The sequence below is a fragment of the Diceros bicornis genome, chromosome 25 (genome assembly GCF_020826845.1).
Source record: "Diceros bicornis minor isolate mBicDic1 chromosome 25, mDicBic1.mat.cur, whole genome shotgun sequence".
Lineage (NCBI taxonomy): Eukaryota > Metazoa > Chordata > Mammalia > Perissodactyla > Rhinocerotidae > Diceros > Diceros bicornis.
This window is the reverse complement of record NC_080764.1, coordinates 26,451,967-26,471,518: the sequence shown is the minus strand read 5'-3', so window position 1 is coordinate 26,471,518 and position 19,552 is coordinate 26,451,967. Positions and strand designations below refer to the sequence as shown.

The 19,552-nt window shown below is 42.8% G+C and overlaps 1 protein-coding gene across 1 annotated transcript; it reads left to right on the top strand.

Moving 5' to 3' along the window:
- The first annotated feature begins 208 nt into the window (after positions 1-208).
- AMDHD1 (amidohydrolase domain containing 1) lies at positions 209-19,552 on the top strand. Its single transcript, XM_058568616.1, has 9 exons — positions 209-381; positions 1,635-1,741; positions 3,137-3,201; positions 5,330-5,607; positions 7,642-7,867; positions 10,243-10,367; positions 16,718-16,811; positions 17,384-17,544; positions 18,712-19,552. Exons 1-9 carry the CDS (start codon positions 245-247, stop codon positions 18,797-18,799), a joined length of 1,281 nt encoding a protein of 426 aa, XP_058424599.1. The 5' UTR covers positions 209-244; the 3' UTR covers positions 18,800-19,552.

The following is a 19,552-nucleotide window of genomic DNA, read 5'->3' as shown; positions in this document are numbered from 1 at the left end:
GAGGAGATTCCACTATAGCGTTTATTACTAATCATGACTCCCGTGGTCGGCACCATTACAGTCGCTGCGAGGGTTGGGGGAGGCGCGCGTTCCTCCCAGGTTTGGGAGGGCAGCGGCTGCGAGCGCCCGCCCCCGCTCCACCCTCCGGGCCGGGGCGGCGCAGCCTGCGGCCTCGCGCCCTCCTCCGCCGTCCGCCCGCGCCCCGAGCGCGGTGGCCTGCCGGAGAGCCGCGGCGCGCAGCGACATGGGGGGCGGCCACCGCCTCCTGCTGGAGAACGCGCGGCAGGTCGTGCTGGTGTGCGCCCGCGGCGAGCGCTTCCTGGCGCGGGACGCGCTGCGCAGCCTGGCCGTGCTGGAGGGCGCCAGCCTGGTGCTGGGCACGTAAGTGGCCGCGCGCGGCGGGGCTGCCCGCGCCCCGGGCCGCGTGCTGTGGGGACCGTCAGCCAAGGCCGGGCCTGGCCCTCTTGCTCTAACTTGTGCGCTGTGGAGGGAAACCGGGTAAAAGCTTTCCCGCACCCGGAGACACTGGCAGGCCTGCCTGTGGTGACATGTTTGACTACTTCGAGTCTTCATTCCGTGAAAAAACGCGCTCAAGCTGAACCCCCCCCGCAGCCCCCCAGCCCCAAATCTTTTGAATCCGCATCTCTGTGGGTGGAGTTCTGAGCCCTGAATTTTTACAAAGCATCTCTCCCACCCCTCTTCGTCTGTACATTAAAGCTTGAGAACCACGGAAAACGTTTAGATGGTAATGGTTTGAGGTGATGGGAAATTAAGATTCAGCCACCAGAAAAAGAGGACATTTGCAGTTCTTTTTATTTAACCTTAAGAGTTTTCCGCTAGAAGTGAATAAAAGAACGGCCAAAGTTTGGGAGGGCGGCCCTACGGGATCGAATGGGGGTTGAATGGGGATTTGAATTGGAGAGCCACATGGCGCCGAGAATGCGCAAGACGAATCAGTCTCACCCGTTATCTGAGGCTTTTAAGGTTGTGTAAGAGCCCAGCTTTTAGAGACTGTGTGTATTTGTTTTTAACTAACAAAAGGATAAAAATATTTCCAGTGTTACTGCCAAAAATTTGTTAAAATCAGTTAACAGAATTGCACAGAGGTAGGAATCCAGGCTGGTTGATGGCCATGTTCTACGGAGTCCCGAGGATCCAGGCCCCTACCATCTTGCTCTGCGCGGACAGCCCCGTCTCTGTCACAGTCACCTCGTCATCCAAGGTGGCTGCTCCATCTCTCGTTATGGTGTCTACATTCCATCTAGTAGGAAATAGTAAGAAAAAGCAATACTATTGTCTAGAACTTAGTCACACGGCCACACTGGGCTGATGGGAAGACTGGGAAATGTGGTCTTGATTCTGGGCAGTCACGTGTCAAGCTACAATTTGGAATTCTAGCCCTGTGGGGAAAGGGAACGTTGATCTTGGGGAACAAGTAGTAATCTGCCATACGGGATTTTCCTTTTTGCCTTGTATGTGGCTAGAATCACTTTTCCAAAGACACCAGTTCAAGAAGGAAATACAATAAATGTTGACTGACACCAAAAGACGTCAATAACATATTTTAAATCATTAGTCAGATTTCTCACAGCATTTTCCCAAACTTTAGTAATTACTTCTTGATTTTTCTTCAGGGATGGGTTTATAAAAGCCATCGGTCCTGCTGATGCTATCCAAAAACAGTTTTCTGAAGAAACGTTTGAAGAAAGAATTGACTGCTCTGGGAAATGCATCTTGCCTGGTATTAACCTCTTTTTCAGTAAAACTTTGAAAGCAGTTTGAGTAATGTAAAGAGGAGGAGTAGCGGCTTGTTTTAAACAAGGTCTCACAATAATATTAAAATATGATAATAGCTACGATGTATTGAATTTCTACTATTGAATGTCTAGCTGCTTTACAAACATATTTTTATGTTGAATCCTTCTAACTGCCCTGTAAGGAAAGTATCATTATCTACATATTACAGATTAGAACAGTGAAGGTTAGGAATCTTACCCAAGATTGCTAAACAGGTACAGAGCAAGCTGGGAATCAGACTCATTCATTCACTCCGCGTCTTCCCACTCACACCGTGAAGAAAAACCAGCTATGTTGTCTTTAGGTTCAAAAACTGTTGAAAGAAGTTTATTAATCCATTTCCTAGGGGAGGCAAACAGGGCAAGCTGCTGTCTCTAACACCAGAATATACTCTGAATTTATGTAGAGTGTGAAACAAAGAGCTCAACTGCATATGGAAAAGGGGAAAAACGTGCCTAGACATTTCACTGAAGTTTGTTTCTATCTTTAGCGATTGACAGCAAAATCAGTTTATTAACCATTGTCTCTTACATTATCTATGTTTTATGGCTTCATGTAATCATCTGAAACAAGTTTCACAAATTTTGAGTTCTATCCAAACATAGAGGCTAGGATTTATATTTTTAAAATGTGTACTGTGTATATCTGACAGCTTCTACCTTCTGGCTCTTGGGAGTTAGGAGATAAAGTCAGAGTGAAGCCTTATGAGAAAGAGCAGAACGTAGTAGAAAGCAATCTGAAGAGGATTTCTTGGTTTTAGTCCAGTCAGATCCACTAATGAGCCATTTAATCCATAAGGGATTTTAAATATTCTGAAAGACACGCTTACTGAGTTGTGCCTGGATGAACAGAAGTTCCAAGTGATTGCTTTGTTGTTTCTCTTTATTTAAAATATATTTCTTTCTTGAAGAAAGATCTGATTTCATATTTTTCCTTCTCAAGGTTGAGGTGGGGGGATTGTGTTATTCTGTTTTCACACTCAGATTATTCCTTGGTGATATAGTTGTTGGTTTCAGTCAACTGAGAGATTTGAACTCTATTTTAAAGCTTGCTTGGTGAGCGTGGACTTCTTGGGCAAAGGGAGCTATATTTCTTTAAGGAATATTTTCATCATGTTGAGTTACCCTCCTCCATAAGAACTTTCTAGACCAGCCATGTAGTGAGGCTTCTTGTTTCCTCTCTGTTGAGTGAAACATACAGACAAATTCTTTCTCTTCTACCCCCTCCAAGATGGCTGACTGCCATCATGCTTTCCTAAGAGCCATATGGTATAGTCCTCCTGCTATCTAAGGGTTTTCTGTTTCTCAACTTTAAAAATGATTTGATTTATTGATTACAGGTTTGGTGGATGCACACACACATCCAGTATGGGCTGGGGAAAGAGTTCACGAGTTTGCAATGAAGGTAACTGCAATAAATGGTGGCAAATCAAATATAGGACAAATATAGACAAGTCTTTTTCTAAAGAGTTGATGGGCTATCTTATCATATGTCCATATGTCTTTTTAATGGATATTTTTATTGGCTTGGACTATGGAAAATAAATTATAACCAAACTAACTAGTTTATAACTGTCCCAAATCTTTATACTATGCACAGGGCTAGCAATCATTTTAAGAATAATAGTTTTCAAAAATTTTTAGCACAGAATCCTGCTTTTAGAACAGAGCTGAGTTGAGTTGCTCCCTTCTCCCATTCCAACCCACCACCCCTGGGAGCCTTTGAAGATGCCCCAGGAAACAGTTTGAAAATCACCGTTCATTGGGGTCTAACTTGGAAAAATATATTACCAATCACAAAAATAAAATGTGTTGTATTGTTCTCATTTTTCCCAGAAAAATGAGACTTATTAAGAAACATAAAATGTAGTCTATGTCAGTCATTAATTAGCCATAGTCAACCCTGAAATTCCTGGTTGGAGCCATTTTCTCATAGTTTGTTTTTAATAGATTTTATTTTTTAGAGCAGTTTTAGGTTCACAGTAAATTGAGTGGAAAGTACAAAGATTTCCCATATACCCCTCCCCCCCAGACACAAGCCTCCCCCATTATCAACATCCCCTACCAGAGTGGTACATTTGTTACAATTGATGAACCTATATTAACATATTATTATTGCCCAGAGTCCATAGTTTATATTAGAGTTCACTCTCGGTGCTGTCCATTCTGTGGATTTAGACAAATGTATAATGACATGTATCCACCATTGTAGTGGCAGAGTAGTTTCACTGCCCTGAAAATCCTCTGTACTTTGCTTTTTCATTCCTCTCTCCTCCCAGCCCCTGGTAATCACTGATCTTTTTACTGTCTCCATTTTGCCTTTTCCAGAAGTCATATAATTAGAATCATACAGTATGTAACCTTTTCAGATTGGCTTCTTTCATGCATCTAAGGTTTATCCACATCTTTTCTTTACATTGTTTTTTTTTTAAAAGAAGTGTACACCCTGGGGCCAGCCCGGTGGCGTAGTGGTTAAGTTTATGCACTTTGCTTCATGGCCCGGGGTTTGCGGGTTCGAATCCCAGGCATGGACCTATGCACTGCTTATCAAGCCATGCTGTGGCAGGCGTCCCACATATAAACTAGAGGAGAATGGGCATGCATGTTAGCCCAGGACTGATCTTCCTCAGCAAAAAGAAGAGGATTGGCAACGGACGTTAACTCAGAGCTAATCTTCCTCACTAAAAAAAAAAAAATAAATAAGGTACATCCTAACAGCTACATTGGATTATTTCAGGAAAAGAAAAAATTTCTTCAGATAGTGTGTACCTTCCTCAACAACCTACAGCTGTTTTTACGACTTTTTTTATTAAATCACAGAATTTCAGAGCCAAAAAACAATCTTAGAGAGTTGCAGTCCAATCCTTTCATTATATAGATGCAGAAGGTGAGGTCTACAGAAGGGAGGGGTGTTGACTGAGTTCGCCAGCTCCCCATGGCAGAACCCAGATGAAAACTCTGATCGGGAGAGTACTTTGTTTGCACCAGACTCCTTGCTGCCCAGAGTAAGAGGAGCCCAGGGGGATGTCAGAAAGAGCCTCTTTATTTGCTCGAGTGACAGAGGTCAAGCCCCAAAATCTAGTGGCCAAATACTGAGACATGGAAACCCCCTGGGTCTCCACAGTGGAGATCTGAATAACTGCAGGGAGGTTCCTGAATTGCCTAAGCTTTGTTTTCTCATAGGTGCTGAGGGATAGGCGGAAACTTAGCTGGTACACACTGGGGCCGACTGGGTTGTTAAAAATACTGAAATACTCCTGTGCTGGTTGGTAAATTGCCACTGCCCTGAGACCCCAAGTTCCCACCACATCTCCCATTTCTGCCACCCCAGTCCCTTCCTGGGACCCTTCCCTCCCTACCCTGGCAGAGTAGGGGCTTCCAGGACAGTGTGCCCCAGCATCCTTTCTGATTGGTTGGTGCCCATGGCATATTGATTATTAATCATTTTGAATATCATTTCTGCACGCAGGTTCTGTAGACCTGCCTGCAGCCTCCCCACATTTGCCCGGCCTCACGGTGAGCCATGTGTTCAGTTGGCAGGAGCCACGTACATGGATATTCACCAGGCTGGAGGAGGGATCAACTTCACGGTGGAGCGCACACGCCAAGCCTCGGAGGAGGAGCTGTTCAGCTCCTTCCAGCAGCGGCTGCAGTGCATGATGAGGGCTGGGACCACGCTGGTGGAGTGCAAGAGCGGATACGGCCTCAACCTGGAGACCGAGCTCAAGATGCTGCGCGTGATTGAGCGCGCCCGGCGGGAGCTGGACATCGGCATCTCGGCCACTTACTGCGGGGCTCACTCAGTGCCGAAGTAACCTCCGCCGATGAGACCGGGGCTTAACTCGGGGCATTGGAAATGAAGAAGGGGTCATGCGGAGCCTAAGTGGGGGCTGTATTCTCCAGGGGGTGGAGGTGCATCAGCTGTTTAGTTCTTGCAGGGAGACCAGTAAAAGCCTTTGGACAGGTTCCCATTCTAATGTCAGTCGTCTCACACATGGTTTTAGGAAGGCGATCCCAAACAGACCCATCAATTTGCTAGTCCCTTAGTGATGAAGGAAGAAGAGATGTTCAAAACTCTTCTGATTAACAAGAAATGCCCCCTTGTTGACCCTTTAAAATGACAGATGTTGCTTTAAATAGTTTCCATGACAGCATAAAAGCACTGTAGAGATTAAGAGTAACACCCTCTAGGAGATCGATCAAATCTTGAAGTCAAGATGACTCAGAATGGTTGTCATTTTTGTTCATCTGTTTGCTCGTTTAGCAGCAAACATTTTTGTTTTATTGTTGTAAATGTTTTTAGCTTTCCTCTTTACCTAAAGTTTTTCCTATATGGCTTTACTGTAGAGAAGTCTGTCCCTTTCTGCACCTGCATCTTATCTGTCCTGGAATTTCTAGACCTGAAGGCTCACAGTTCCAGAATTAAAAGGTCTGAAAGAAATCCAGGACTTGACAATTTGCAGGGCTCCTCCAAAGTCTGAGGCAGTTTTAAGCTTTGACGACTTAGGTATATAAATGCTACAGGCTTTCAAAAATTATTTGAAAGTTTAATAATTTATATATTTTTACATTTATTTAGTTTTGTGAACTTTGACAAATAAAATTTTAATGTTAACTTTTTGTTTACCATCTTCAGAGAAACTAAAAAAATTAACATTAAAAAATTTGTTAAAAATTTACAAAACTAATTAGTAGAAAAGAAACATAATATTTCACTGATGTTTGTTGTGTGTTTTTAGCATTTATACTTCTGAAATTATTAAAGCTTAAAACTGCACTAAGATTTTTGGGATATCCTGTCTGTAGAAAACCAATTTTTTTTAAATGGAGTATAAAGCGTATGATAGTTTTTTTCAGTAGGAAAGACAGTGTGACATGGTAGAAAAATCTCAGGCTGTGGAACGATACTAGACCTGAGTTTGAATCCAGTTTAACTACTTCCAGCTGGGTGATTTTGAGGGACTCACTTAACTTTTTTGAACATGAATTATTCATCTATAAAGCAGCGAAATAACACCCTATTCAATATGATGGTCTTGAGAATTAGAAACAACATATGTAAGTGACTGTCTCCTCGTAGTCCACCTCTCTCTACCCACCCAAATGGTTTTTGCTGAACGAGAGCCTTCTGTGTGCCAAATACAGGGATGAAGTTTTACAGAAATGTTCTCCATCTGCCAGTGAGTCTCATGTTGATCCCCAATAATAAAGCCTGAGGCTCAGAGTATGCCAAATGATGGCTAAATAATGTGTCTAAAATTATGTAGCCAGCAAGTGGTAGGGCATTGTGTCTATCTGACTTCAAAAGCCCAGCCTTTTCTAATATATAACTACCCCAGAACCATAGAGAGCATTTCAGGTCTCCTACGATCTTCTTCGCCCATGTCCCCAAATGACGAGACAGGAAGCCTTAGGCAGATGCTTCTAGAAACAGTGGGGAAGAAGAAAAAGGCAGAGTGATAGCCGGGGCCCAGGTAAGGGCCTGCAATTGGGTTATCAGGAAAGCATCCAATGTGCCCTCTAAGTGTCCTTGACAAGAAGATTCAGTTTTTCATTCAGGTGGCCTTCGTGACATTCCCAAAGGCAACACAGGTGAGCCAGAATGGATGAGCAATTTGAATCTCTGTGTACAGGGTCAGTGCATACAGAAGTCTTGTCAGTACTCTGCTATGTAGGCATGTCCCAATTGTTACGTGTCCTGAGTTATAGCTCTGATTCTTTCTCTATGTTTCTAAGGCTCGAGGTCATTTACCTACAGTTTCTCAGGTTTTCCAAGTGCCAAAAAACCCTGTCTCCAATTTTTTTAAAAAAATTTGCCCATGGTAATCTTATTTTCTTCCCTTAGAGGAAAAACTGCTACAGAAGCTGCTGATGACATCATCAATAACCACCTCCCAAAGCTGAAGGAACTTGGCAGAAATGGGGAAATACACGTGGACAATATAGATGTGTTCTGTGAGAAGGGCGTCTTTGATCTTGATTCCACCAGAAGGATTCTTCAAAGTGGGAAAGATACAGGGTTACAGATTAACTTCCATGGAGATGAACTCCACCCGATGAAGGCTGCTGAGGTATGGTTGGCCCCTGCTTTTTCTTTGTCAACACTAATGCTATGGAAAACCTAACTAGTTTGTTCAAAGGTAGGAAGGAGTAGCCTTCTTTGAACAATGTGCACATTGGTCTGGTTGAGCCTTGGAATCTCTGACCTCTGTTAGAAATTTACTTTTTTGCTGATCATTTACTTTTATTATCTGCTAGTGATATTAGTAGAAAAAGAAATACCTTTGTGATCTCATTTACTAAGTTCACAACCTATTTTGGTTGGCACACAAAGCCATACTAGCAGAGTCTGTTAATTTCAGTATGGCTTCTAGGGTCTTTCTGTGGCAGTATCCAGATGAATTTTAGTGGTGTACACCATTAATAGACACAGGATGATTTTCAAATCTATATGTCTTTCCCAGATTCATTTATTCATGCTTCCAACTAGTATTTGAGTGTCTACTGTTTGCCAGGCAATGTTCTAGGCACTGAGAATTCAGCAGTGAATAAGACGCACAAAATTCCTGCAGGCATGAGCCTAGATTTCTCTCTTCTAAGCCCTGGAGCTAAATGAACAACTGCCCTTGGGGCATAAATACAGATGTCGATACTACATATGTGTCTCAACCACAACATGTCCCATGTGATCTCTTAATATCACTTCTAAATCTTGCCCTGTGTTTCCTGCCCGAGTGAATGGCACCATTATCTATCTGTTGCCTAAGTCAAAAACCTGGACATCATTTTGACTCCTCCTTTCCCCAATGTATCACGTTTCAACCAACCAGCAAGACCTCCCAGTTCTCCTAAATATCTCTAGCTCCACTTCTCTTCACCCCACAGCCTCGTTCAAACCACCATCAGCTCTCACCTGGATTCCTGCAACAACTCTTCTCTTTGCCTCCCAGCTTGTCTCCACTTTAATCTGTTCCTTTAATCCATTCCCTCAGTGCATCTTATCTTCTCTTCATTGCTTAAAGGCTTACCATTGCTGGTAGGACAAATTCCAAATTCCATACAGGTAGGCTTACCAGGATCCAGCCCTTGCTTACCTCTCTGTCTTCCTCTCTCTCTCTTTTCCCCCTTTTTACCTCCACCACCCTCTTTACCATGAACCAGCCACAATAAACTATTTTTAGTACAGCTAGTACCCCATGCCTCGGTGCATGCTACTTCTCTAATCTGAACACTCCCCTTTGTCTGGCCAACTCTAATTCTCTTCCATGTGTCATCTTAGCTACCGCTCCTCTGGGATTCTTCCCAAACCTCCACAGGACCGGGTCATAGCTCCTCCCTGTACTTATCCCTCTGTGTTAAAAATGCCTCTGCGATCCCTACTGGGCTATAAACACACTGAGGACGGTACCCATGTTTTACACAGCCCTACCCCTGGAGGTTACCACAGTGCCTCATGTACAGATGGTCATTACTGAGTAAATATTTGTTGAATGTTTGTTGAATGAATGTGAACTGGGTGGTCAACAAGATACTTTTGTTCATAGAGAGTGACTGGTGAATTAAATCAACAGAGGTCAATACGCAGGATGAGCAAATCAAGTCTGGAAAAGTGAGGGTGATTCCAAGGTTAGAAGGAAACTCTCCCTGGGGAGCGTAGTCTGTCCTGTGGAGCATCGGACTCCCCAGAGCGCCAGTCCAAAATGCTCTTAGACCTGAGCAAGCAGCTGATGAGGGGCCAACTCTTTCCTGTCCTGATGGGGGCATTGCAGCCTCCCTGGGCCACTGTGTCAGGTCAAATATTAGTCTACTTTCCTTTCCTTGGAATGTTTAACATATCACCTTTCAGCCTGGGGCACTTGGTGTGTGTGTGAAAATTTGTCAAGCTGAGAAGAAATGAACTTTAATGCATGTTTCCATTATTGGCATAGCATTACCTCCTCTTGGTTTTCTTCTAACAATCTGGCCCAAACTTTTCATCTGGAGAGAAATCAACCTCAAGTAGATATTCTCCAATTATATATATGAGTCCACATTTTAAAGTTTTTTTTCTTAACTGATCTGTTTTCACTAAGGACAACGGCATTCCAAGATACTTTTCTTTATTGTGTTTTTAAGATGCTATAATAATTAGGTTTTATTACCAGTATTACTCAATGTTTTATTCTGATCCATAAGATTCATAAAATTTTCTTTTTTAGCAAATGTCTGAAGAATATCAGTAAGCATTTGTGTTTAAGTTCTTGAAGTAGCACACTAGCTAGTGTTCAACTGAATGTCCATCACAAACTCTTGACCCATTTTGGGGCTTGTGCTTGTGAGAGGTAGTTGGCAAGAAATCTTAATAATAGAGTGCTGTTTATTTTTGTAGGAAAAACAATTTTATGACACTTGATTGATTTGTCATTGGTGATGGTGAAACCTTTCTCTTTCTGCCAATTCTGCCTAGCTCGGGGCTGAACTGGGAGCCCAGGCAATCAGTCACCTGGAAGAAGTGAGTGATGAAGGCATCGCTGCCATGGCAACGGCCAGGTGCTCTGCTGTCCTCCTGCCCACCACGGCCTACATGCTGAGGTGAGGTCATTTCTCACTCCCGCACGAGAGCTGCAAGTACAAGCTGTGAAGACACAGACTTCCAAGATGCCTAAATATTATTTCATTGCTCTTACAAATCCCTTAAAAACGCAGATCAAGAAAAGTTAGCTCACAGAAGATGCCCGTTCTGGAATGATGTTCATAAATGAATTACCCTGAGGAAGGAGCTTAGACCCAAATTGCCTTGGAGTGGTGGGATTATTGGGGAGGGCAGGGCTTTCTTTTTCTTTTTTCCTCACTTTTGGAATTTCCCAATTAAAAAAAATCAACATGCATTACTTTTATAATTAGAAAATCATGAAATAGGCTTTATACTTTAAAAAACATGCCTAAGATGTTAGGGATATTTAGCAGTATTCAGAATGTGAATGAGCTGTTTTCTAAGAGGATGCAAGTGGGTACCATAATTCTCATAAATCTGGGGGTGGGAGGAAAGAGGAGATGTCTCAGTAGATTTTGTGAAGTCTCCCCAGGAATTTTGCTGTACGCCCTCGATGGGTTGGCTACACGTAGTCCGTCTTTTATAACTGCTGCTGCTGCAGTTCTACCCCATGTGAGACCTGAGGCTTTCTGACTCTTTCCATTGTATTACTTCTGCGACAGCCACTGAGTTTGTGGTCAAGAAGACGAGCATTCCAGAGGCAGTTTATTTTCTCTTAGAACTAGGTGCTTTTTGTGTGGTTGGGACACATGGTTTTCAGGGAGGTGATTCTGCAGTTATGGCCTTAGGACAGTGGTTCTCAACCTTGGGGCCAATTTGCCCCTCAGGGGACACTTGACAATGTCTGGAGACAATTTTGGTTGTCACAACTAGGGGGTGCTACTAGCATCTAGTGGGTGGAGGCCAGGGGTGCTGCTAAACATCCCACAGTGCACAGAGCAATCCCCTACAACAAATCGTCCAGCCCAAGATATGAATTGTGCCGAGGTTGGGAAACTCTGCCTTAGGGATTAAAAAGCCAGGCTTTGGGTAACTTTTATAAGCGAGAAGAAAGGAATATTGCAGTTCTTTCCTCAAATTGATCATAATTTTGTACAGACACATGTATAATATTATCCATTTCTCTTATGGTTACTATTCTCTTAAAGAGTAAACGTAATGTAGATTACACCCAGAAAATATCAATCAATAACTATTCTCAGTATGACCAACTGATTTTCTTGCAAATCTCAGTAGTCATCAATATAAATCATCAATCAATACCTAACCTGGTTAATTTTCTACCACCTGAGAAGTAAGTTTTTACAAAAAAAGATTTCTTTAACTCATCTTGAATCTCTTAAAATGGAGCAAAAAATCTGGGACTTGCAGTACTGAAGGGCGGTTCAGCATGAAAAGTCTAAACTTTGTCCCTATGCCAGTGGCGGCTGCCATCTGCTGTCACCACAAGATGGGTTTAGCATCCTGTTTAGACAACAGGGGCAATCAACGAGAGGGCCACACTCTCCTCTCTGGCTTCTCTGTTCCTGTATTTTTCTGATCTCTCCATCAGGAGGAACCTGCAGGGCCCCTGCTGTACCCTGAGCTCTCTTGACTCTCTTTTCCAGAATAACCATTGCCTTATGCCAGTTGGGGGCTTCCTTTAGTCATTATTTTATGCATCTTTGTGTGTAATATTTAAATTTCTTCAGGAAACATTCACTTTAGTTTTTCTGGCGCTCCCTTAATACTTTTACAGCCTCATTTTTTTTTTTTCACCTCCTTAAGTAGTTCTGGAAGAGGAGGGGAGGCCATGAGAGCGACCTGCAGGGAAATTTTAAGCTCTACCCTTTCCTCACTCTGTATCGCTGCTTCACCCACCTCCTTTCATACATTGTCCTTGTTGAGAAACGTCATTTTAAGTGGTCCTGCAAACTGTTAGTCATGGACTGGGAATGTCTCAAGGGCAAGAATCATCTCTGCACCCTAAATAATTTATTAATTCATGTATTCAACATGTATATTGAGGGCCCGCTATTTGTCAGACACTGATATAGGTACTAGACATCCAGCCACCAATAAAACAGTCTTGTCCTCAAGGAGCTTGCATTCTAATGGGGAGAGACAGACAAAGTGCAAACCGACAAATGAACATATAAAATGTCGGAGGATGCTTAGTGCCATGAAAAAAATCAAAGTGAGGCAAGAGGATAGAGAGAGTTTAGGGGGAGGGTGCCATGTTTTTAGGGTGGTCAGGGAAAACCTTTCCAATGGGGGGACATTTGAGCAGAGACCTAGAGGAAGTGAGGGAGCAAGCCATATCTAGGGGGAGGAATGAGGCTCTCTAGAAGAGTGTTCTGGACAGACGGACGGTGAGTGCAACGGTGGAAACGCACTGGGTGTGTTTGAGGAACAAGAGTGAGGCCAGAGAGCATGAGCAAGGAGGCACAGATTTTGTAGGGCTGAGTCCATGGTGCAGACAGGAAGTCCGTGGGAAGCCACTGAGCGTTTTTAAAAGCACAACGACATGATCTAACTTATTTTTCTAAAAGATCCCTCTGGGTGCAACATAGAGAATAGATTTTAGGAGGGGTGAGGGTAGAAGCAGGGAAACCAACTAGGATGGTCTTACAAATATCCTGGCAAGAAATGATGGTGACTTGGGTCCAAGGTGGTAGCAGGAGGGTATAAAAATTAGGAGGATTCTGGATATAGTTTTAAGGTGGAGCCAACAAGATTTTCTGATGGATTAGATGAAGACTGTGAGAGAAAAAGAGGAGTCAAGGATGACTCTGAGGTTTTAGTGCCTGGCACACAGTTCTCACTGATAGGATGGTTTTAAAATGACTGGCTGAGTTAATGACTGGCCAAGTTTTCTTGAGCACCATATGTAAGGTACCATACTCTTTTCATTGAGGCTACAAAGAAGTCCCTGTATTTTGGGGGGAGGAAATAGAACATGAGTGCAACGAAAACATAAGAATAAAAAATTAAAGAATTCCTTCAACAGATCTTCACTGAGCAGCTCGTAATGCCAGGCACTGTGCTGGTTCTGGAGATACAATGGTGAATAAGACACGCACAGTCCTTCATGGAACCTGCAGCCTGAGCAGATGAAACACAATAAATGAATAGACAGTAGGACCTATCGAAGTTCTGAAAAGGGCTGTCACTGCTGGCTGAGTGACCAGGGAAGTGAGCATGGGTAGGTGAGTTGGGAGCTGGGTCTGGTAGTAGGAATGCATTTCAGGGAGGGGTGGATATTCTAGGCATGGAGAATGGCAAAGTCAGAAATGTGCAACCAGAAAACCCCAGAGTTTGGAGTGCAGTGTTGGGTAGGGCAGGGATGAGAAAGAGGCCCAGAAAGAAGGTTGGGCTCTGTTTGTGAGGGCCTCGAATGCCAGACTTCAGTAGACTTTGTATAAAACATAAATAGAACCTAACTACTTTAAGCACAGCTATAAAGTTATTCTACTCTTTGCCATATTCAGTATGCCCCTGGACTATAACAGTATCATTCATTCATTCAAGCAAAAATATTAAGTAGCCAGAAAGAGGTCTAGGTCCTGGCACAAATTATAATAAAAAGAAATAGGGGCCAGCCCCGTGGCTTAGCAGTTAAGTGCACGCGCTCTGCTGCTGGCGGCCCGGGTTCGGATCCCGGGTGCGCACCGACGCACCGCTTCTCCGGCTATGCTGAGGCCACGTCCCACGTACAGCAACTAGAAGGCTGTGCAGCTATGACATACAACTATCTACTGGGGCTTTGGGGAAAAAAAAAAAAGGAGGAGGATTGGCAATAGATGTTAGCTCAGAGCGGGTCTTCCTCAGCAAAAAGAGGAGGATTAGCATGGATGTTAGCTCAGGGCTGATCTTCCTCACAAAAAAAAAAAAGAAAAAGAAATAATCTTTTCCATGATCCTTAGCCTTTGCTGGACTTTTCAGCTGTACGGGCAGGCTCAGTTGTCTAAATACTTTACAACTGGCTGAGCAAGGGCACCGACCAATCAAATTGAATGTAGGGCCAGAGATGGAGTAGGGTCTTAAAGGAGGGGGCAAGGTTACCCTCAGTAGATATATTTAACAACCCCTGGGCAGGACAGGTCCATAATGGCTGAGTACCAGTCCACTGTCGTTGTCATGGAACAACAGCAATCTAGTGGAACTGGGGCTAAAATGGAGGAGTGTGGTGTGCTGTGGGAGCCAGAGGAAGTGGGGGCCAACAGGGATGATTGGGAAGACTCCCCTGAGGAGGTCTCTCCTTTACCAAACTCTTCTCAAGCTCCTCTGAGCCCCCTCTCGACTTGGCCTCAGTCTTGGTCTATAAAACCTGCACACTCTTACCACAAATGATTTCATCCACCTCCTTTCCCCCAACACACGAGACTTGAACAAACACTAGCATAGTTTCTAACAGCTCAAGACTGCATCCCTAGGATGACCCTAGACCCCCTCTTAAAGTGCGTGTTTGAGCAATCTCAACCTGCTGGGAGAATTTACTGTTGGTTCCAGTAAAACCTGGTGATAGGTGGGTAGGCCCCTGAACTTCCTTTTATTTTTATTTTATTTTTATTTTTTTATAATTTTATTTTATTTATTTTTCCCCCAAAGCCCCAGTAGATAGTTGTATGTCATAGCTGCACATCCTTCTAGCTGCTGTATGTGGGACGCGGCCTCAGCGTGGCCGGAGAAGCGGTGCATCAGTGAGCGCCCGGGATCCGAACCCGGGCCGCCAGCAGCAGAGTGCCACACTTAACCGCTAAGCCACAGGGCCGGCCCATGAACTTCCTTTTAGAGCAGTTACTTTAAAAAGCTTGTAATTATAAATCCCTTCTCTGCTCCTTTGAGATGTAAATCTCCTCTACTCAGAACCGTCTTCTCAAGGGCCTGAGAGCCATGTCTTTGAAAGGCACCCGTTCAAGGAGATAACTCTGTCTCTTGTTCCCAGCTTGGGGGGCACTCTGTGCTAACTTACACCACTGCCTCTTGTCACAGAGATAGGTTGTTTCTCCTCCAGATAAACGCCAGTTAACAAACCCAGATCACATTGACCAACTCCATCCTGCTTTTTGAAAATTTCCATTTCCCTGACTCTGCTCAAACCCCCTCTTCTCCACCCCCCCCCACTCCCTCATCCCTTTAAAACACCCAGTGACTGCTGCACAAATCAGCGATTAGTTCAGTTCGCACTGGACTCTTTTCCCTGTTGCAATAGTTGTTACTGAATAAAATCTGTCCTCACCCCTTCAACAAGTGTCTGGCTTTGTTTATCTTTTACATAACTTTTGAGTCATGTCCTAAAGAATAAATAGTATTTTGCCAAGGAGGTCAGGGAGATGCCCAATGCAGGAAGAAGCGCTAACATTTTACATATTAGATTCTTGGGCCTTCAAGATTTTAAATGGCCTACAAAAATGTTTGAGACGCCTCTCCCCCACCCCCCCCAAAAAGAAGGGGGAGAGATATAAATAAAAAATTGCAAAATGGAAGTTAATAAAAATAGCGTTATTTTAACCTTGTTTGTTTATATTTGGGAGTCAAAAAAAGTTTGTTACATTTGAAAACAATTTTAAGTTATATTTTTCTTCCTTAGTGATGAATAAATGGCAAGCAATAGAATATATTGGAGCATATGAGGAAACCATTTGGTGTAAAACTAATTAGGCCTGAGTTTGTTTTTCCGAAAGGGACTGTCGCCTTTGAACATGCATTGTGTATCTGTTTTAAGCAATTAACATGTCCCAAAGAGAAGAATAAATGCCCTTAAGATAAGGATGCAACTTCCCCCACGTTGGCATTTCCTTAAGGATAAGCATTTCTCCTTAGGCTAGGATTTGATTGCTGCGCTCATCCTGTGACTACCCAACTTGAAACAACCAACCTGCTACCTGCCACGCCCCTTGAGACAGCAACACTGCTACCCACTGTATCTGTCAATAGCTATGCTGATAGGGCAATCTTGTGACTATTGTCATTGTGACATTACAGTCATATGTGATACATGCTCTTTGACAGTATATAACCGCTCTGTACACCCCACTTCTTTGGTGTCCCTCCTTCCTTGGGGAAGGAAGGCCCCAGGCTATATGGTCATCAAAAGTTGGCTCATAATACACTCACCCTAATTTTGATTTATAGGTTGATTATGGGTTATTTGCATCAACATTAGCAAGCATCTCTGAATATATATAAAGATTGCTGACATAAACAATCCCAAATTAAAGAAGTTAGTCATAGCCAAGTAATTTCACAAGCAGAATGATAAAAATCAGGAGTCCTGAGGTTCCGCCTGGCTCCTCCACTAATCATTTAGCCTTGAGTTTCTGTTTCTTCTTCCAGAGCATGAAGGGGTTGGACAATCTAAGTTGGCTTCCATTCTAAACATCTATTCTTTTTTTCTTCCCCTTAGGCTGAAGCAACCTCGAGCCAGGAAGATGTTAGATGAAGGAGTGATAGTTGCTCTGGGCAGCGATTTCAACCCTAATGCCTATTGCTTTTCGATGGTAATTATTTTTAATGTACCTTTCTGAGCAGAGTGTCAAACTTCTACCTAGCATATAAATAATTTAAAAATACGTCAGTAACTGTTAAAATGTATCAAAGATCTAAAAATATTTTCCTGTGAAACAAGAAAAAAGTGTAGACAGCAGTGTAATTGAATATTTCTGCGCCACATGAACGCCTCTAGCCATGGAGAGAGGAAAAGGTTCTATTTACATTATTTTTTGATTCAGCCTTGGGCATCGTGGTTTTACAATAACCTATTTTCCCTCTCGGAGAATAGCATAAACTCAAAGAAGATTTAGTAAGTAAACATGGGGATGAGCTTCATATTACACAGTAAGTGGTCTTGAAAAGTTGTAAATAAATATTAAATATACATGGGGGGGTAATGTCTACAATAAGGGAATCTTTTCTAAAGCATAAGAATCTTTACATGTAAATTTAAATTTCCTCATAGCAGTTCCACCTACACATTTAACTACCACCATTTGTTGTGCTGTGTTGAGAAATGTCCTAGGTAGCAGTTGCCATTTTGTTACGTTCCTCCAACGATTTTCTCTTCCCGCCTTAGCCAATGGTCATGCATCTGGCCTGTGTAAACATGAGAATGTCTATGTCGGAGGCCTTGGCCGCTGCCACCATCAATGCAGCTTATGCACTGGGAAAATCTCACACACATGGATCTTTGGAAGTTGGCAAACAGGGAGATCTCATTATCATCAATGCATCCAGGTGAGTGTTCTGCCAACTGAGCTATTTTATTTTATTCCGTTATAATATGTAGACTTAAGTGTCAGGCTCTGTGTAGGCTCAGAAGCTACCCAGTCTCCTCTGTCATCACCCTTTTCTAACCAGAAGGTCTCCCTACAGGTCCTACACCACAGAGTACACTAGGCTCTCCAGTCTCTTCATCCGCCTTGCGTCTTTCATAGATCTCCAGGTTTCTGCTCTGTTTACCTGGACTTTGGACTCTTGTGCCCTCTGGCCTGTGTTTTTGTTTTTCTGCTTGGCTTCTGACCTTGTGCTTGCGCTGGGTCACGCGTGTCCCAACTAGGGCTTGTCAGCCTGGGTCTGATTCATTACCTCTCTGCCTTCTCATTCCTACTGGATCCCAAAAGCCTTGCTTCAGTTTTCCTGCCCCTGGTTTCATATTACTCTCCCAGTCTACGGCCACCTGGGCCTCCAGTGTGACTGGAGTCTTATTGTTCTAAATCTTAAAGTTGTAAATCTTATGGCTCCTTAACTCTAGTGAGTTTATCACAGCCCTTGGACCTCATGTTCAACAGACGAGAGTGGCTCTATGATTCTACTCTCCATAAACCACTCTCTCTATTGAAAATAACGCTGATGTTACCATTTGTGCATTAGTTAATTAAATCAAATATTTTAAGATCAGATACTTAAATATCATTAAACAATATTTGATTTATCATAGTAATCCACCATTTTTTCCCTTTTTTTTTTTTTTTTTGTGAGGGAGATCAGCCCTGAGCTAACATCGTGCTAATCCTCCTCTTTTTTTGCTGAGGAAGACCGGCTCTGAGCTAACATCTATTGCCAATCCTCCTTTCCACCACCCCCCCAAGGCCCCAGTAGATAGTTGTATGTCATAGTTGCACATCCTTCTAGTTGCTGTATGTGGGACGTGGCCTCAGCATGGCCGGAGAAGCGGTGCGTCGGTGCGCGCCAGGGATCCGAACCCGGGCTGCCAGCAGCGGAGCGCGAGCACTTAACCGCTAAGCCACCGGGCCGGCCCAGTAATCCACCATTTTTTAAAAAGCCCAAATATCGATGACTAGGTGTAAAGAAATTTTTAGAGAATGTATTTTTAAATTAACATTTATTAGCAAAGATAATTTTGACTTGTATGCATTAAAGTGATGTTTGATTTCTTTCCAGATGGGAGCATTTGATTTACCAGTTCGGAGGCTATCACGAATTAATTGAATATGTTATAGCTAAAGGAAAAGTCATCTATAGAAAATGATAGATCTGAAAGGAAAGAGAAGATTCTTCGACTGTTTAAGTCAATACAGTTATATTAAAAGTTAAAATACCTTAGTAGTTTACCAGAATGATGTCACTTAAATATATTTCAGTGTTTCATTAATCCACTCGAAAAACCCAAGGATTAATTTATTTTAGTTTAACGTGTCCACCTGGACATATAAACAGGTAAACCAATTGTGATGGTAATCTCAGAACATTAAATTGTTTCACAAAGATTTGTTACAAATATTCTGAAGATTTGTATGATGGAGTATCACAAAAATGCCTTTGTGGGGAAAAGCAGATTGGCAATTAGGTAGACATGGCTTTGAAATTCCCATTTTGTTTCTGCTTTTCAAATACAGTTTTTAAACTATATTTAGTGAAAATAGGGGGATGGTAGGAAATCCAAATGATATGCCCCAAATTAAGCTAAAATGTAGCCTTCTGTATAAGCAAATAGTTTTTCCTTTCCCCACAGTGTCTTTCTAGATGCTCTCCAAATGCATGAGTGTCCCCTGAGGGAAGGTGTCCTTCTATTTCTAATCTCTTCTCAATCCTAACAATAGAACTTCACAGCAGAGTTCAAGACTCATCATTTTATACACGGGTACAGGGGCCTTCCTATAATGGATGCATTTTGACCAAATCCAATAATGTAATTTTTAAAAATTGTTTTTAAGTTTTTGATTCTTTGCACTACAAATGTATAAAAAAATTTATAGCTCTCAATAAATATTTGCTGTCACTA